Below are 16,477 nucleotides of genomic sequence, written 5' to 3'. Positions count from 1 at the left end.
ATTCAAAGAATATATGGGGGTTATGTGCACCCACAATTTTTAATACTGGTATACAGTGCCATTGTCTGACTGGGAATTCAAAGAATATATGGGGGTTATGTGCACCCACAATTTTTAATACTGGTATACAGTGCCATTGTCTGACTGGGAATTCAAAGAATATATGGGGGTTATGTGCACCCACAATTTTTACTACTGGTATACAGTGCCATTGTCTGACTGGGAATTCAAAGAATATATGGGGGTTACGTGCACCCACAATTTTTAATACTGGTATACAGTGCCATTGTCTGACTGGGAATTCAAAGAATATATGGGGGTTATGTGCACCCACAATTTTTAATACTGGTATATAGTGCCATTGTCTGACTGGGAATTCAAAGAATATATGGGGGTTACGTGCACCCACAATTTTTAATACTGCTATACAGTGCCATTGTCTGACTGGGAATTCAAAGAATATATGGGGGTTATGTGCACCCACAATTTTTAATACTGGTATACAGTGCCATTGTCTGACTGGGAATTCAAAGAATATATGGGGGTTATGTGCACCCACAATTTTTACTACTGGTATACAGTGCCATTGTCTGACTGGGAATTCAAAGAATATATGGGGGTTACGTGCACCCACAATTTTTAATACTGGTATACAGTGCCATTGTCTGACTGGGAATTCAAAGAATATATGGGGGTTATGTGCACCCACAATTTTTAATACTGGTATACAGTGCCATTGTCTGACTGGGAATTCAAGGAATATATGGGGGTTATGTGCACCCACAATTTTTACTACTGGTATACAGTGCCATTGTCTGACTGGGAATTCAAAGAATATATGGGGGTTACGTGCACCCACAATTTTTAATACTGGTATACAGTGCCATTGTCTGACTGGGAATTCAAAGAATATATGGGGGTTATGTGCACCCACAATTTTTAATACTGGTATATAGTGCCATTGTCTGACTGGGAATTCAAAGAATATATGGGGGTTACGTGCACCCACAATTTTTAATACTGCTATACAGTGCCATTGTCTGACTGGGAATTCAAAGAATATATGGGGGTTATGTGCACCCACAATTTTTACTACTGGTATACAGTGCCATTGTCTGACTGGGAATTCAAAGAATATATGGGGGTTACGTGCACCCACAATTTTTAATACTGCTATACAGTTCCTTTGTCTCACTGGGAATTCAAAGAATATATGGGGGTTATGTGCACCCACAATTTTTAATACTGGTATACAGTGCCATTGTCTGACTGGGAATTCAAAGAATATATGGGGGTTACGTGCACCCACAATTTTTAATACTGCTATACAGTGCCATTGTCTGACTGGGAATTCAAAGAATATATGGGGGTTATGTGCACCCACAATTTTTAATACTGGTATACAGTGCCATTGTCTGACTGGGAATTCAAAGAATATATGGGGGTTACGTGCACCCACAATTTTTAATACTGCTATACAGTTCCTTTGTCTCACTGGGAATTCAAAGAATATATGGGGGTTATGTGCACCCACAATTTTTAATACTGCTATACAGTTCCTTTGTCTCACTGGGAATTCAAAGAATATATGGGGGTTATGTGCACCCACAATTTTTAATACTGGTATACAGTGCCATTGTCTGACTGGGAATTCAAAGAATATATGGGGGTTATGTGCACCCACAATTTTTAATACTGGTATACAGTGCCATTGTCTGACTGGGAATTCAAAGAATATATGGGGGTTACGTGCACCCACAATTTTTAATACTTCTATACAGTTCCTTTGTCTCACTGGGAATTCAAAGAATATATGGGGGTTATGTGCACCCACAATTTTTACTACTGGTATACAGTGCCATTGTCTGACTGGGAATTCAAAGAATATATGGGGGTTACGTGCACCCACAATTTTTAATACTGCTATACAGTTCCTTTGTCTCACTGGGAATTCAAAGAATATATGGGGGTTATGTGCACCCACAATTTTTAATACTGGTATACAGTGCCATTGTCTGACTGGGAATTCAAAGAATATATGGGGGTTATGTGCACCCACAATTTTTAATACTGGTATACAGTGCCATTGTCTGACTGGGAATTCAAAGAATATATGGGGGTTATGTGCACCCACAATTTTTACTACTGGTATACAGTGCCATTGTCTGACTGGGAATTCAAAGAATATATGGGGGTTACGTGCACCCACAATTTTTAATACTGGTATACAGTGCCATTGTCTGACTGGGAATTCAAAGAATATATGGGGGTTATGTGCACCCACAATTTTTAATACTGGTATATAGTGCCATTGTCTGACTGGGAATTCAAAGAATATATGGGGGTTACGTGCACCCACAATTTTTAATACTGCTATACAGTGCCATTGTCTGACTGGGAATTCAAAGAATATATGGGGGTTATGTGCACCCACAATTTTTAATACTGGTATACAGTGCCATTGTCTGACTGGGAATTCAAAGAATATATGGGGGTTATGTGCACCCACAATTTTTACTACTGGTATACAGTGCCATTGTCTGACTGGGAATTCAAAGAATATATGGGGGTTACGTGCACCCACAATTTTTAATACTGGTATACAGTGCCATTGTCTGACTGGGAATTCAAAGAATATATGGGGGTTATGTGCACCCACAATTTTTAATACTGGTATACAGTGCCATTGTCTGACTGGGAATTCAAAGAATATATGGGGGTTACGTGCACCCACAATTTTTAATACTGCTATACAGTTCCTTTGTCTCACTGGGAATTCAAAGAATATATGGGGGTTATGTGCACCCACAATTTTTAATACTGGTATACAGTGCCATTGTCTGACTGGGAATTCAAAGAATATATGGGGGTTACGTGCACCCACAATTTTTAATACTGCTATACAGTGCCATTGTCTGACTGGGAATTCAAAGAATATATGGGGGTTATGTGCACCCACAATTTTTAATACTGGTATACAGTGCCATTGTCTCACTGGGAATTCCACAAATAATTTGGGGATTCATTCACCCTACATCTCAGGCTCTTGCCATATTCACCCAGGTTGTCAGTGCTGCACCAGCTCGTTCCCAGACAGCTCGGCCCGAAAAACGCGTTACCTATATAGAGGATTTGGACAATGAAGACAACATGTTCTAAATCTAATGTCTGCACCTTCTCCAGAATTAAAATAAAGGCAGCGTTTAACTTTCAAATAGCACTGCACAAAGGAAGAGCTTATCAGCTTGTCTCATGACATGCTACTGAAAAGTTTCATTTGTGTATCTTAATGTAAATATAGTTGTATAAGCTTTTTGGGTTTTAGGCACTGCCAAGTTATTTATTACCACCCACTCCCTTATAATGATGATGACGCCAAAGTCACTGTGGGTGTTCAGAGCTCACAGCTTTGGGTGACATTTGTCTTGCTCTCTGTCGGTACCAGCTGTCTTTTTGGATACCGTAAAGTTATGTTGACTTTATTAACAGCTATAGAAGCTTTAGCCAGGTTGTGACGGTGTGTAACCCTAACAACACTAAGTGGGATACACATTAATAGTCAGTCTATGTACGCTAAACGTATCACTGAAGTAATTTTTTTTCCCTCTCCCCTAATATAAGAAAGGAACAGACATTAGACCTAGACCGGGGTTCGAGGCTTGAAAAAATCCAGTATTATTTGTTCTTCATGATGTGAAATATGTGTTGAAAAGCAACCCAAGATGAAGTCAGCCATGTGTGCCAGTGTGTTACTTGGCATGCCTTTGCTGGCCCCAACTGTAAGGGTCACTCTCCATTTCCTCCATTTTCCACTCCCCTTCACACCATTTGTGGTGAAGCAATGGGATGCACTGAAGTGCACCCTCTAGCCTCGTGTGGGATAGGGACATCAGATGCCACTCCAACCCCCTCGTCTTCCTCCGCCAGCCAACGGTGCGAAGATGAGAGGAGTGTGCTCTGAATGTTTTCTGCCTAGCAGAGGCTAGTTCTCACTTACGAAAATGGCCCCACTTTGACCTGTATATCAGGCACAATGGTGTAGGTTTCAAAGAAACATGGCACCAACAAGTTGGAAAACGTGGGCCATGCGTGGACCGTGTTTGAGTCTGGCAAGCTCCAGATCTGCTACCAGGTTCCAGCCATTATCACAGGCGCAAAAATGCCAGGCCCCAGGTGTAGCAGGGAAAAAAAAATGCCATCTCAGCCAGGATGGCATCCCTGACCTCGGAGGCACTGTGCTGTCTGTCCCCCAAGCTGATCAGTTTCAGCACGGCCTACTGACATCTCCCCATGCCAGTGTTACAGTGTTTTCCGCTAGTAGCTGGGGTGGAGGTTGCAGCTTCGTAGGGTTTCAGTCTACTCCTGCCATGGCCTGGGAGAGGAGATAGGCCACCCCAGTTTGCACCCGGGGAACAGACTCCACCACATTCACCCTGCCTGTCATTAAAGATAAGCACTGCAGCATCCCTGACCACAGGCGCTTGTCCATGTGTCGGTGGTCAAGTGGACCTTGCAGCAAAGCGCAGAGCTCTGGGCCCGACTGATGTTATGGGACACATGCAGGCGCAAGGCAGAGACAGCACACCAAGAGAAGTAGTAACGGCTAGGCCCAGCATAGGGAGGTGCCCCAGCTGCCATCTGCTGACGGAAGGCCTGGGTCTCCAGAAGCATAAACAAACACCAACATCTCCAGGGCCAGCAGTTTATCGATGAGGCTGTTACAGGCTTGGGCATGGGGGTGGGTTGTATTGTACTTCTGCCTGCAATGAAAAGCTTGGGAAATGTGGAGTGGCTGGGAAGAGGCGCATGATGGTGCAGGCCAAAAGGGCGCATGAGGGTGAACTCCCCAATGTGTCAGAGATAGGTGTGTAGGTGTCCTTGCATCATATACTTGCACCATATTTGGCTTTGGAAGTTAATTTTGTGCCAAAAAGTGGTTAAGACAGCGATCCCTCAGCTACTCCCGTTACACTGTCTATTGAAGTTACCATCTGTGGAAGTGGACCACCATTTCTAAGATCCCAAAGGAAGCAGGCAAGAGATGTGCAGTTCAGAAAAAAAGATGAGAAAATAAGTTTAGGCTGTAGAGCACAGAGGGATCGGAGAGGACAGAGCTGGTGTCGGCCAGGTATTCCCACAACATGCGCCTATACTTGTCCCTCCTGGTGACACTAGGCCCCTGAGTGGCAGTAATTTGTCCAGGGGGGCCATTAACGTGTTCCAGACCTAGGAATAAGTCTTCCAACAGGGTAGAGTTTTGCATGCCTTTGCTTCTACCCACTGTTTTTGCTGCTTAGCTTCCCTCCACATCTACTCTGCTTTCACCCCTAAACATCACCCCAGTTTATGCCTTTGCTTCTACCCAGGTTTTTTGTTGATTTAGCTTCCCTCTACATCTACACTGCTTTAGCCCCTAGACATCACCCCTGTCCATGTGGGGTCGGTGGCCTCGTCATCCACCAACTCCTCTTCCAATTGCGCACTGCCCCCTTACTGCAAACCGCACATGACCACAGCTTGCCTTGATGGCAACTGTGTCTCATGATCCCCACTTAGGTCCAGACAAGTCGGTGGCGGGTCCAAAACCCCAAAATTGGAAGGAAATGGCAGATGCTGCAGTATTTCTAACACCTGTTCCTGGTGCTCGGGCCTGGTCTGTGTTGTACCCTGCACCCTGCTTAACGCATCTGCCATATCCGAAGTTGTGCTGAGCGCATGCTAATGTTTCGTGTCCAGTGCAATGGATGGGATGGGATTTCACATAAGTCTGCCACCCATGGCCACTCATGGTTGAGCAACTGAGGGAGTTGACTTTGACGAACCCGAGGGTTTTGGAGTTGGAACTACATCAAAGGTCTGTGCTGCTCACACACTCTGCTCAACACATGATATGTTTAGTGCCAGCAGTGTGGAGACGTCGCACAACAGCCGTTGTTCCAGCAGGTACAGGCGTTGTAGGAGTGCATAGAGGCTAGCAGCGGCAACTATACACTTTAAAAACTATCCGCACAAGCGCCACACTTTCACCAGTAGCTCAGGAACATTGGGGTACCTTTTTCAAAAGATTAGCAGCAATGAGTTAAAAACGTGGCCCAGGCATGGAATATGTTGCAGGCTGCCAAGCTACAGAGCCAATCCCAGGTTACGGCCATTATCACACATGACAACATGCCTGGGCCCAGGTGCAGTGGCAAAAACCACATTGCCGTCTCATCGAGGATGGCATGACTCACTTTGTAGGCAGTGTGCTGTCTGGCCCCCAAGCTGATGAGCTTCAGCACGGCCCGCTGACGTCTCCCCACACCAGTGTTGCAGCGTTTCCAGCTCGTAGCTGGGGTCAATTTAACAGCGGAGGAGGGTGGTGTTTCAGCCCTCCTCCCAGGAATGTTGTGTGGGGAGACAAGTCAGGCCACCACATTTTGCGACCCGGTCCACGCCTCAACTACATTCAACCACTGTGCCCAAATTGAAAGGTAGCGTCCCTGTCCGCATGCACTTGTCCATTCGTAACTGGTCACATGGAACTTTAGGGCTAAGCGCTGAATTTAGGGACCGCCTCATGTTTGGGGGAAAGTGCTGGTGTGGACGGCACAGTGCGGTGGCGCAGTAGACACTCTGCCCAAAAAGGGCAGAGTGTCCCCCAGCCGGGATTCCAACATCTCCTGGGCCAGATTTCTTGAGATGAGGCCGTTGAAGCCTTGGGCATGTGGGTGGGTTGCGCTGTACTTTAGCATGAAATGAAAGGCTTGGGAGATGGGGAGTTGCTGGGAAGAGGCGCATGATGGCGCGGGCAAAAGGAGAAATGGCAGGAAAAGGTGAGGATAAGGGTGAACTCCCCAAAGTGTCAGAGGCAGATGTGGAGGTGTCCTGGCTCCTGGTCTGGACTGCAGCGCCAGCCCTGTCAACAGTGGAAGAGGCAGTGGCCGCCAGGCCAAACGACGATTATCCTGCGCTTGCTCTCACCCCAGCCCAGGGCTTGCCTTCCAAATGATGGCACCCGCAAGAGGTGGTGAGATTCCTCTCCGCAGATCTCCAAACCATCTTGGACTTGCAAATTGCACTAAATTTGTCATGTAACTGACATGTATATGATGAGTCTATCCATTGTCTGTTCATTTTGGTGAAAGTCAGCCTGTCAGCTGACAGACAGCTGTGCTTGTCAGTGATGATGTCACCGGCTGCTTGTACCCCCAGTTTTTGCTGCTTAGCTTGCCTCCACATCCACACTGCTTTTGCCCCTAGACATCACCCCAGTCCATGCCTTAGCTTGTACCCCCAGTTTTTCCTGCTTAGCTTGCCTCCACATCCACACTGCTTTTGCCCCTAGACATCACCCCAGTCCATGCCTTAGCTTGTACCCCCAGTTTTTCCTGCTTTGCTTGCCTCCACATCCACACTGCTTTTGCCCCTAGACATCACCCCAGTCCATGCCTTAGCTTGTACCCCCAGTTTTTCCTGCTTAGCTTGCCTCCACATCCACACTGCTTTTGCCCCTAGACATCACCCCAGTCCATGCCTTAGCTTGTACCCCCAGTTTTTCCTGCTTAGCTTGCCTCCACATCCACACTGCTTTTGCCCCTAGACATCACCCCAGTCCATGCCTTAGCTTGTACCCCCAGTTTTTCCTGCTTAGCTTGCCTCCACATCCACACTGCTTTTGCCCCTAGACATCACCCCAGTCCATGCCTTAGCTTGTATCCCCAGTTTTTCCTGCTTAGCTTGCCTCCACATCCACACTGCTTTTGCCCCTAGACATCACCCCAGTCCATGCCTTAGCTTGTACCCCCAGTTTTTCCTGCTTAGCTTGCCTCCACATCCACACTGCTTTTGCCCCTAGACATCATCCCTATCCATGCCTCTTCCCCTAGCCATAACTCTGCCACCCCTGGAAACTCATGGTGCAGAAACTTTGGTTGCTGACTTTGAGGAACCCTTGGGTTTTGTAGATGGAACTCCATCAAAGGTCTGTGCAGCTCACACACCCTGCTCAAGATATGGTATTGTAGGGTTTCAGCGTGTGTGAATGACGGACAACAGCCTGTGTTTGGACAGATGTAGGCCTTGCTAGAGTGTTTTTAGGCTAGCAGCGACTCCTGTGCACTTGCAAAAGTGGGCGCACAAGCGCCGCATTTTCAACAGTAGCTTCGGTACATTTGGGTATGTTTTTAAAAAACTTTGCACCACTAGGTTAGACGTGGGCCAAACATGGAACGTGTTGGAGGCTGGCAAGCTCCAGAGCCGCTACCAGGTTCCAGCCATTATCACAGGCGTAAAAATGCCAGGCCCCAGGTGTAGCAGGGAAAAAAAAATGCCATCTCAGCCAGGATGGCATCCCTGACCTCGGAGGCACTGTGCTGTCTGTCCCCCAAGCTGATGAGCTTCAGCTCCGCCTGCTGACGTCTCCCCACACCAGTGTTTTAGCGTTTGCCGCTAGTAGCTGTGGTGGAGGTTGCAGCGTCGTAGGGTTTCAGTCTACTCCTGCCATGAATTTTGGCCTGGGAGAGGAGATAGGCCACCCCAGTTTGCACCCGAGGAACAGACTCCACCACATTCACCCTGCCTGTCATTAAAGATAAGCACTGCAGCATCCCTGACCACAGGCGCTTGTCCAAGTGTCGGTGGTCAAGTGGACCTTGCAGCAAAGCGCGGAACTAAGGGCCCACCTGATGTTGAGTGACACGTGCTGGTGCAAGGCGGGGACGCCACACCGGGAGAAGTTGAGACGGCTAGGGACGGCATAGTGAGGTGCCACAGTTGCCATCAGGTCCGGGAAGGCGGGAGTTTCAACAAGCCGGAACGCCAACCTCTCCTGGGCCAGCAGTTTAGCGATGTTGGCGTTCTAGGCTTGCGTGGGTGGGTGGTTAGCGGTGTATTTCTGCCGGCGCTCCAATGTCTGAGAGATGGTGGGTTGTTGTAAAGAAGCGCCTGATGGTGCCTTTGATGGTGCAGGAGAAGGAGATAAGACAGAAACAGGGGAGGATGAGGGAGAAGTCAACAAAGTGGCGGAGGCAGATGAAGTGATGTCCTGGCTCGTCCTCTGGAGTGCATCGCCAGCACTGTGAGCAGAGGCAGTGGCATGAACGGCGGGCGACGTTTGTCCTGCCGTTGCTGCCTGCCACTGATTCCATTGCTTGGATTCCAAATGACGGTGCATTGAAGTGGTGGACAGGTTGCTCTTCTCAGGGCCCCTACTCGATTTCGAGAGGCAAATTGTGTAGACGACACTATATCTGTCCTCGGCGCATTCCTTGAAAAAACTCTACACCTTCAAGAAACGTGCCCTCGATGGGGGAGTTTTTCTGGGCTGGGTACAAAAGGGAACATCTTCGGACATTCCGGGTCTGGCCTGGCTTCGGCAAAGCAGCTGACCTCTGCCTCTGGACATGTCTCTGCCTCTAGCTACCCTTTTTGGTGCTGCACCTGCCTCAACATCCACACTACTTTCCCAGCTTGACATCTGCCTTGTCCAGGTGGGGTCGGTGTCCTCGTCGTCCACCACCTCCTCTTCCAACTCCTGTCTCGCCTCCTCCTCCTGCACAATGCGCATGTCAACTGGCTGCCCTGACAGCAACTGCGTCTCATCGTCGTCGATGAGGGTGGGTTGCTGGTCATCCGCCACCAAATCGACCGGAGATGGAATGGAGGAGACTCTAGTGTTTGAGCATCTGGACACAGATACTCGTCTGTTAGGTCCGTGGAATCGCGAAATGGAGGGGCAGGTTGCGGTACAGTCAAAGGAAGGGAGAACAGCTCTGGGGAGCAGGGACAGTTGGGGTTATTGTTCTGAGAAGATTGGGAATTTTGGGTGGAAGGAGGACAAGACTGTTGGGTAAGAGGAGGTAGAGGCTGACTGGCTGGTGGACAATGTGCTTTAAGCGTTATCCGACAGCCATTGCAAGACCTGTTCCTGGTTCTCGGGCCTACTAATCTTTGTACCATTCAGCCTAGTTAATGTGGAACTTTTGTGCAAAGCGCAGAACTTAGGGCCCGCCTGATGTTAAGGGACACACGCTGGTACAAGGCTATACTCACCCTAAGTGCCAAAAACACTGCTGGTGCAAGGCTCTACTCATGCCAAGGGCCTCAATCTCTGCTGGTAGCTCAGCTTAAGGTCATGTAACTTTGTTTGGAAGGGCTCATGTTAAGGGCTAGAAAAGTGAATTTTGGAAGGTCTTACCACATCACACACACACACACACACACACACACACACACACACACACTCAAAATGACAGTTAAGGGTGAGGGCTTTTGGAATTCCCATTGCCTATTCCATTTGTGGTTGTCATGGGGAACGTGATTTAAAGGGGTGGTTGTTACTGTTTGTTGAGCTTAAATTGGGGTTTGTGTCCATCCATTTGGGGAGTAAAGAAGGTTTCCAGGTATTTTCCCACTTTGATAGAGGTTTTTTTGAATGTGGAAAGTGTGTAGTTGTTAGGCAGTGATGTTGGGGTAATAGAGGGTCTTTGGTGTGTTAGATGCCCCCAGGCATGCTTCCCCTGCTGTCCCAGTGTCATTCCAGAGGTGTTGGCATCATTTCCTGGGGTGTCATAGTGGACTTGGTGACCCTCCAGACACGGATTTGGGTTTCCCCCTTAACGAGTATCTGTTCCCCATAGACTATAATGGGGTTCGAAACCCGTTCGAACACACGAACATTGAGCGGCTGTTCGAATCGAATTTCGAACCTCGAACATTTTAGTGTTCGCTCATCTCTAATGCTGAGGTCTTGAAGCAAGGTCAGCTGAACACTTATTAAAAAGGTTGTTTGCAATTAGACAATTGCTGCAATGCTACTGTATTAGTGTCTATGAAGAAAACCAGTGTATAATCATGGAGACCAGGCACAGACAAAACCTAATAGCTATATTCAAAAGGCTCCTCACTCTCATAGAAACTGAATGACTGCCACGATTTGACCTCACAGAAACAACCCCAAAACCTAAATGTTAGTGGAGAGGTTGGCACTGGTACCGGGGGCCACAAATCTAATAATGTCTGCAGTCAGAGAGGGCATTACAGCCAGGTTTCTACTGTGTAAAATAGAGGAGATCTGTTGGTTATGGCGCCGGCTCTACTTCTTGAGCAGAGGTCATACTTAAAGACCCAATATCCACCATATTATTATGATGGATGGCAGGAAGGCATTAAACAGATTTTTCTTATCTTTGAATACAGCAGTAAGACAGACAGATGTATTCAAGTTTAATATGGCTCTTAATGCAGAAAACTGTGGTGCTTCATCCCTAAAACTCCTCTTTTCCTTTGATCTTATGTTGTCATCTCTGTGTATAAAAAAAAGAGACCAGTCGTATCTCCCTCCTCTCCATCACTGTCCTGTGTCTGTCTGTAAGACAACTAACTGAAGCAATAGGACAGAAATATAGCCATGCCCCTAAGTTGGACTGCCAAAAATAGAGAACGTGGGTAGGAAATTAACCCCTCTGTTATCTTCAGGATTTATACAAAACTGTTTGTTTCAGGATCACGCTGCTAACAAACTATTTTAGGATTCATTCCTAGGCTTAGTATTCTTTGAAATAGAAACTTATAAGTAGGATTTTACAAGTGATACTTCCTATAAATAACTTCTGTTATAACTTCTTATCGCTAACAATTATTTATCGATAAAATTGGAACATTCACAACATTACAAAGACAATACAAACATAAAACTCATCAGTCTAGGGCTCAGGTTTGATATTTTGTGTCTTTTTATTGTATTTTCCATTCATTAATCCATCTTTTTCCAAAAATCTGAAGAACCTTAGCACCTTCGTATCAGAATTCATAACCTTGAAAATGCAATTTCACTCAATGCCAAACAAACCATCTAAATCTAAGAAATAATCAGTGTTACGGCATCTGTAGAACATATGATATACAGTAGTAACACAATTGTACCTATTGCAGTACATGATATATTGCAACCAAGTGACACTTTTTCTAGCTTTGACTTTTCAATTATATGTAGGTCAACATTTTGGAGCCATACCAAAAAGAAAGTCCAAAAATAATTTAAGAGTGCTTTGTTTTTGTTACTCTTTCACAGAGGGACACATATTTCTTATTTTTCACAAGTGAAGAGTTGGAAATAATTGTTTCCTGTTATTACAGTACATACCTGATCTATGTATTCATTAGTAAGACCATGAAGGTATCATTATTGGCATTAGCATAGCTTTTTTATCTAGTAACATGCAAACTAATAAAATGTTTTGAAGGAGAACGAGCCGACAAGAGCATCTTATCAAAATCCCTTTAGTCTACATTAAAGATATTACAAAAACATTACTCCTGTCATTGCCTTTCATTTTTGTCCTCTGCCATCTCTTACTTGAACTTGATGGACATATTTCAGGCTTTTTTTCAACCAACTGAAAAAACGATTGACTTTCCTTAAGTTTATTTTTGGACAATACAAATCCAGACAGCAAGAGGAGCTGAATAAAGCATAACGTAAGCTTTTAAGCAAACAGCATAATCTCCACTATATATATATATATTAAAAAAGTGGCAACAGAAGAAAACCTTGGAAGGGTTTTTCCATAAAATGGAGCAGCCTTTTGGTCTGTGAATGGATAAAGTAAAAAAAAAAAAAAAAAATCACCTGTTCTAAGCCCTCCATTGTCTGCCACCAGTCCATTCAGCTCCGTTGCCAGAAGTCCTTGGCATCATTTGACTGCTGACACCAATCAGTGACCAGTGGTATCTGGTAAGGAACCGGTGATGTATGTGAGTAAACAGATGCCAGCGGCACACAATGGAGTGCTGGGGACTGTTGCTCCAATTCCTGGACAACTCCTTCAATAATATAATGTATAAGTTATACAATGCAGTGGTAAAATATATATATTTTTTTTTTTAAAAAAAGATGTTTTTGTTGAAAAATCCAATTCCCATTTTCTGTCTAGAAGTTCATGATTAATTTCAGACCAAGATAGGTTAAGGTCAAACGTAGCAAGCTGCAGCCAAAAAGCACTGCAGCAAGAACCGAAGCAAAAACGCATTGTGTTTTTTCCTGCAGAGCTTCCCTTATACTTATACGGAATACGGCAGCATTTCAGTAGGGATAATTGACATGCTGTGATTTTCTACAATGTGGGTGTTTTTGAAATAGCAGCATTAGTGCAGATTAGTTTCTGCAATATATGGATGCGATTAGCATAAGTCCCATCTACTTTGTAGTTAATGTAAAACACTGTGTTTTTTTGCCGTGGCGTTTAGCCTACATGGGGCCCTGACCTTAACATGTTACTACAATCATGACAGCACTACAGAGACATTTTACACACATGATGTGTGAGATAAACAACATGACTTGGGAAGGTGGATCTCAATTACACCCTAGAATTTTGGGTAAACACACTTGTTTAAATAACTAAATGTAGACACATATACTACTAAATAATTTTTTTTTTTTTTTTTTTTTGTAACCAATCTATAAATTATTAGGAATTTTATAGGACAGAGTATTTGTCCAGTTGACGAAACCAACTCATTTCTAGACCCTCATGTCAATGCAGTATGTTTTGCTAAACTGCAGCATCTGTGCTTTAATTAGCAAAATGCACTTTCCAAAATATATGCACACTAGACCGCACCATTTTTCTTTCCACACATGAATTTACTGTACACATGCAAACATTACATTAGAATGTGAACTTCTCTGAAAGAATTATCCAAATTTTAGACTTGTGGTTCCAAATCTGGGACCACCCTGATTATAGTTGTTTGATGGTGTTGCTCAAGCAAACATGGTGCGGAGGATGAGACTGCTCAGAATGCCGTATTTTTATTAGTGATTGTTCTGGGTAATGTAGAGTTATTATGTCCAAGTAAAGAATCTTCATTCATTTCATGATTGTACTAAATGTTCCTTCAAGAAGAGGACTAGCTTATAGGGGATGCAGAGGTAGCATTTGTACTTGGGCATAAAAGCTCCTCTGAAACACAAGAAGGCATCAATAGCATAAATGGCACTTGTTACAGCTGTAATGTACAGCAAATGAACATCTGTGGAGTGCTATGCACCCAACCTATTTATGGTAAATCAGAATTTTATTGGATTTACAAGAGAAAGCAACATTATACAGCCAATGATGGTCAGTACATTTCCACATTAAAAAAAAAACAAAGGGTACAACTAGATCTATTTATGAAATGCTATTTATAAAACATAGCAAATCATTCATATATTAAGTATTAGCTGGACCTCTATGTAAATAATGTAACAAATTGAACCTTTACAGATTTAGCATAGGGTTCAAGAAAATTTAAGCTACACTTCTTCCTTCAAGATTATGTATATCATGACATAAAGTAATATGGATAAGATCTGTTTATAACAGCAAATAAAATTACTGATGGAAAACCTACAGTAAAATCATATATGTTCTGTCATTGATTGCCCTATCGACATAGAACAACTGACAGCTGTACTCATTTTAATAAAAGATTGTACTGAATACTAATGCAGTATCTGAATGCTCATACTGAATTGCAAAAAGGGCATCAGCAAATAAAATATTCCAATACAATTTCACAGCTACAAAGCAAATTAACATTTTAAACCAAGATGTAGATAAAGATGGTTCTCCAAATAAGCTTACCGTTCCTGCTTTCTTCATCTATAGCAACTATAGTTGCAGGTGGACCAGACCTGGCCAGTTCACAATCTATAAGGAAAAGAAAATCATTAATTAACTTAATGACCATCTAATTATGTGAAGTAGTTAAGCAATGTTGCTGGTATGGCCAGTTTAATAAAGATGATATTGGGAGATCTGGGCTGCACTTCACTGAGCAATGTAATTTAATGACTGCACAAAATGGTTTTTACAGAGTCTACGTTGGAGTGCCAAAATGTCACACTGAACAGAGTGGCGTCAAAAGACCTAAAATGCAAACAACAAGCATCTAGCACATCACAACATACAACTGGTCACATGGAACACCAAAAGCCACTAGTTACAACCACTGGAACTATTTTGGAAAGGTTTGTTTCTCTTCTTTATATGTTAATTGAATGTTTTTGAAAACACGTATTAAGCCTCATTCTAAAGTCTGAGGCAAACACAGTTGTGAAGTTGAAGTCCTTCAAGACTAGAAGGATATTATGGTGATTTAGGACACACATAACTAGTGATTAAAAAGGAAATCATTGTAATTAATGCTTCACAACAAAAACAAATATAATTGGTATTTAATTCTGATCGAAAGGACCTAATTGAAGTGAGTGAGCAGAATCTGAATAATGTTATAAGAATGGATATGAATAACAGACAAGCAATGCTTAGGACTTCCAGCTTGTGACATCTTACCCTCATATTGCCAGTCTGTAGTCAAAAGTATATTCATCAAAGGAAGCAGAGAAGAATTATGAAAGAAAAGAAATGAGAAGACAATCATTTTATAGATGTCACATGCAAACAGTAGAATATAGGGATTAGCAGACAATCATAAAGAAGAAGAATTGAGGATTTACAAAGGGTATATTAAAATCCTATCATAGATGAAAAGCATTTTTTTGGGGGCTAAAGAATAGATGGTTAAAGGAAGCTGTAGGTAAAGGAACCAGTAGCTTTAGGGGTTGCAACAGTAGCGGTCATTACCGCTGCCTGGACACTGATAGAGCCCCAGAGGTCACCTAAAACATACTACTATTCTAAAAGGCACAAAGGTAGGTAGGGGCTTCATGACAAATTTTGCATCGAGACTCAGGAGCTTCCAGTTATGCCTCTGCATTCATCTATGACATGATCTCCTCAAAAAGGTAGGTATTGTAAATTAACAATTATGAAAGAATTGACTTAGACAAAATGCTCTGTATAAAAGGTTAAAATGGGTTCACAATGGGTTATTTTACCTTATGGAGAAGTTTACTTTTGTTACAGGACAGGGCATTGGACTAACAGGGTAACTGTGTTCACTTTCTATATGCTATTATTTTGTGTAGGAAGATATATGAGGAATTTTAGTAATCTAGTTTATTAACTGCTTTTGCTCCTTTTTTCTTTTTTTTTTAATTTTTTTATGGGCTTTAAAAGTTTCTCCTTAGCAACCCTCTGAGTTTTGCTAAGGAAATTCCATCCTATAGACAGTAGGTATAATGTGTATAATATACACTGTATAAGTTTGGCATTACATGTAGAAGCAAAATGCTTAGCCTGCCTTTACAGTCCCTGCCTTATAGCGAATCTTACTCACTCTTTTCTGTACCTACAATGTGTCCTTGCTTGCTATTTAGTGAGATGGACCTATGTATAATTAACCCCTTCCCGCCGATGGCATTTTTTGATTTTCGTTTTTCGTTTTTGACTCCCCTCCTTCTAAACCCCATAACTTTTTTATTTCTCCGCTCCCAGAGCCATATGAGGTCTTAATTTTTGCGGGACAAATTTTTCTTGATGATGCTACCATTAATTATTCTATATAATGTACTGGGAAGCAGGAAAAAAATTCAGAATGGGGTGGA

The 16,477-nt window shown here is 43.5% G+C and overlaps 1 protein-coding gene across 3 annotated transcripts in view; it reads right to left on the bottom strand.

Moving 5' to 3' along the window:
- The window catches only part of PCDH15 (protocadherin related 15), a 1,015,846-nt gene that overhangs the window by 751,553 nt on the left and 247,816 nt on the right, over window positions 1-16,477 (bottom strand). For 2 of the 3 annotated variants that reach the window (XM_075257479.1, XM_075257481.1), the window contains exons 3-4: window positions 15,324-15,338; window positions 14,613-14,678 (exon numbers count right to left, since the gene is read on the bottom strand). In XM_075257479.1, the coding sequence (XP_075113580.1) occupies window positions 14,613-14,678; window positions 15,324-15,338 (81 nt within the window). The remainder of the gene's footprint in view (window positions 1-14,612; window positions 14,679-15,323; window positions 15,339-16,477) is intronic. The other variant, XM_075257480.1, reaches the window with a different exon arrangement.

This window comes from Leptodactylus fuscus, chromosome 10 (assembly GCF_031893055.1).
Source record: "Leptodactylus fuscus isolate aLepFus1 chromosome 10, aLepFus1.hap2, whole genome shotgun sequence".
Lineage (NCBI taxonomy): Eukaryota > Metazoa > Chordata > Amphibia > Anura > Leptodactylidae > Leptodactylus > Leptodactylus fuscus.
This window is presented reverse-complemented; position numbering and strand designations above follow the sequence as displayed.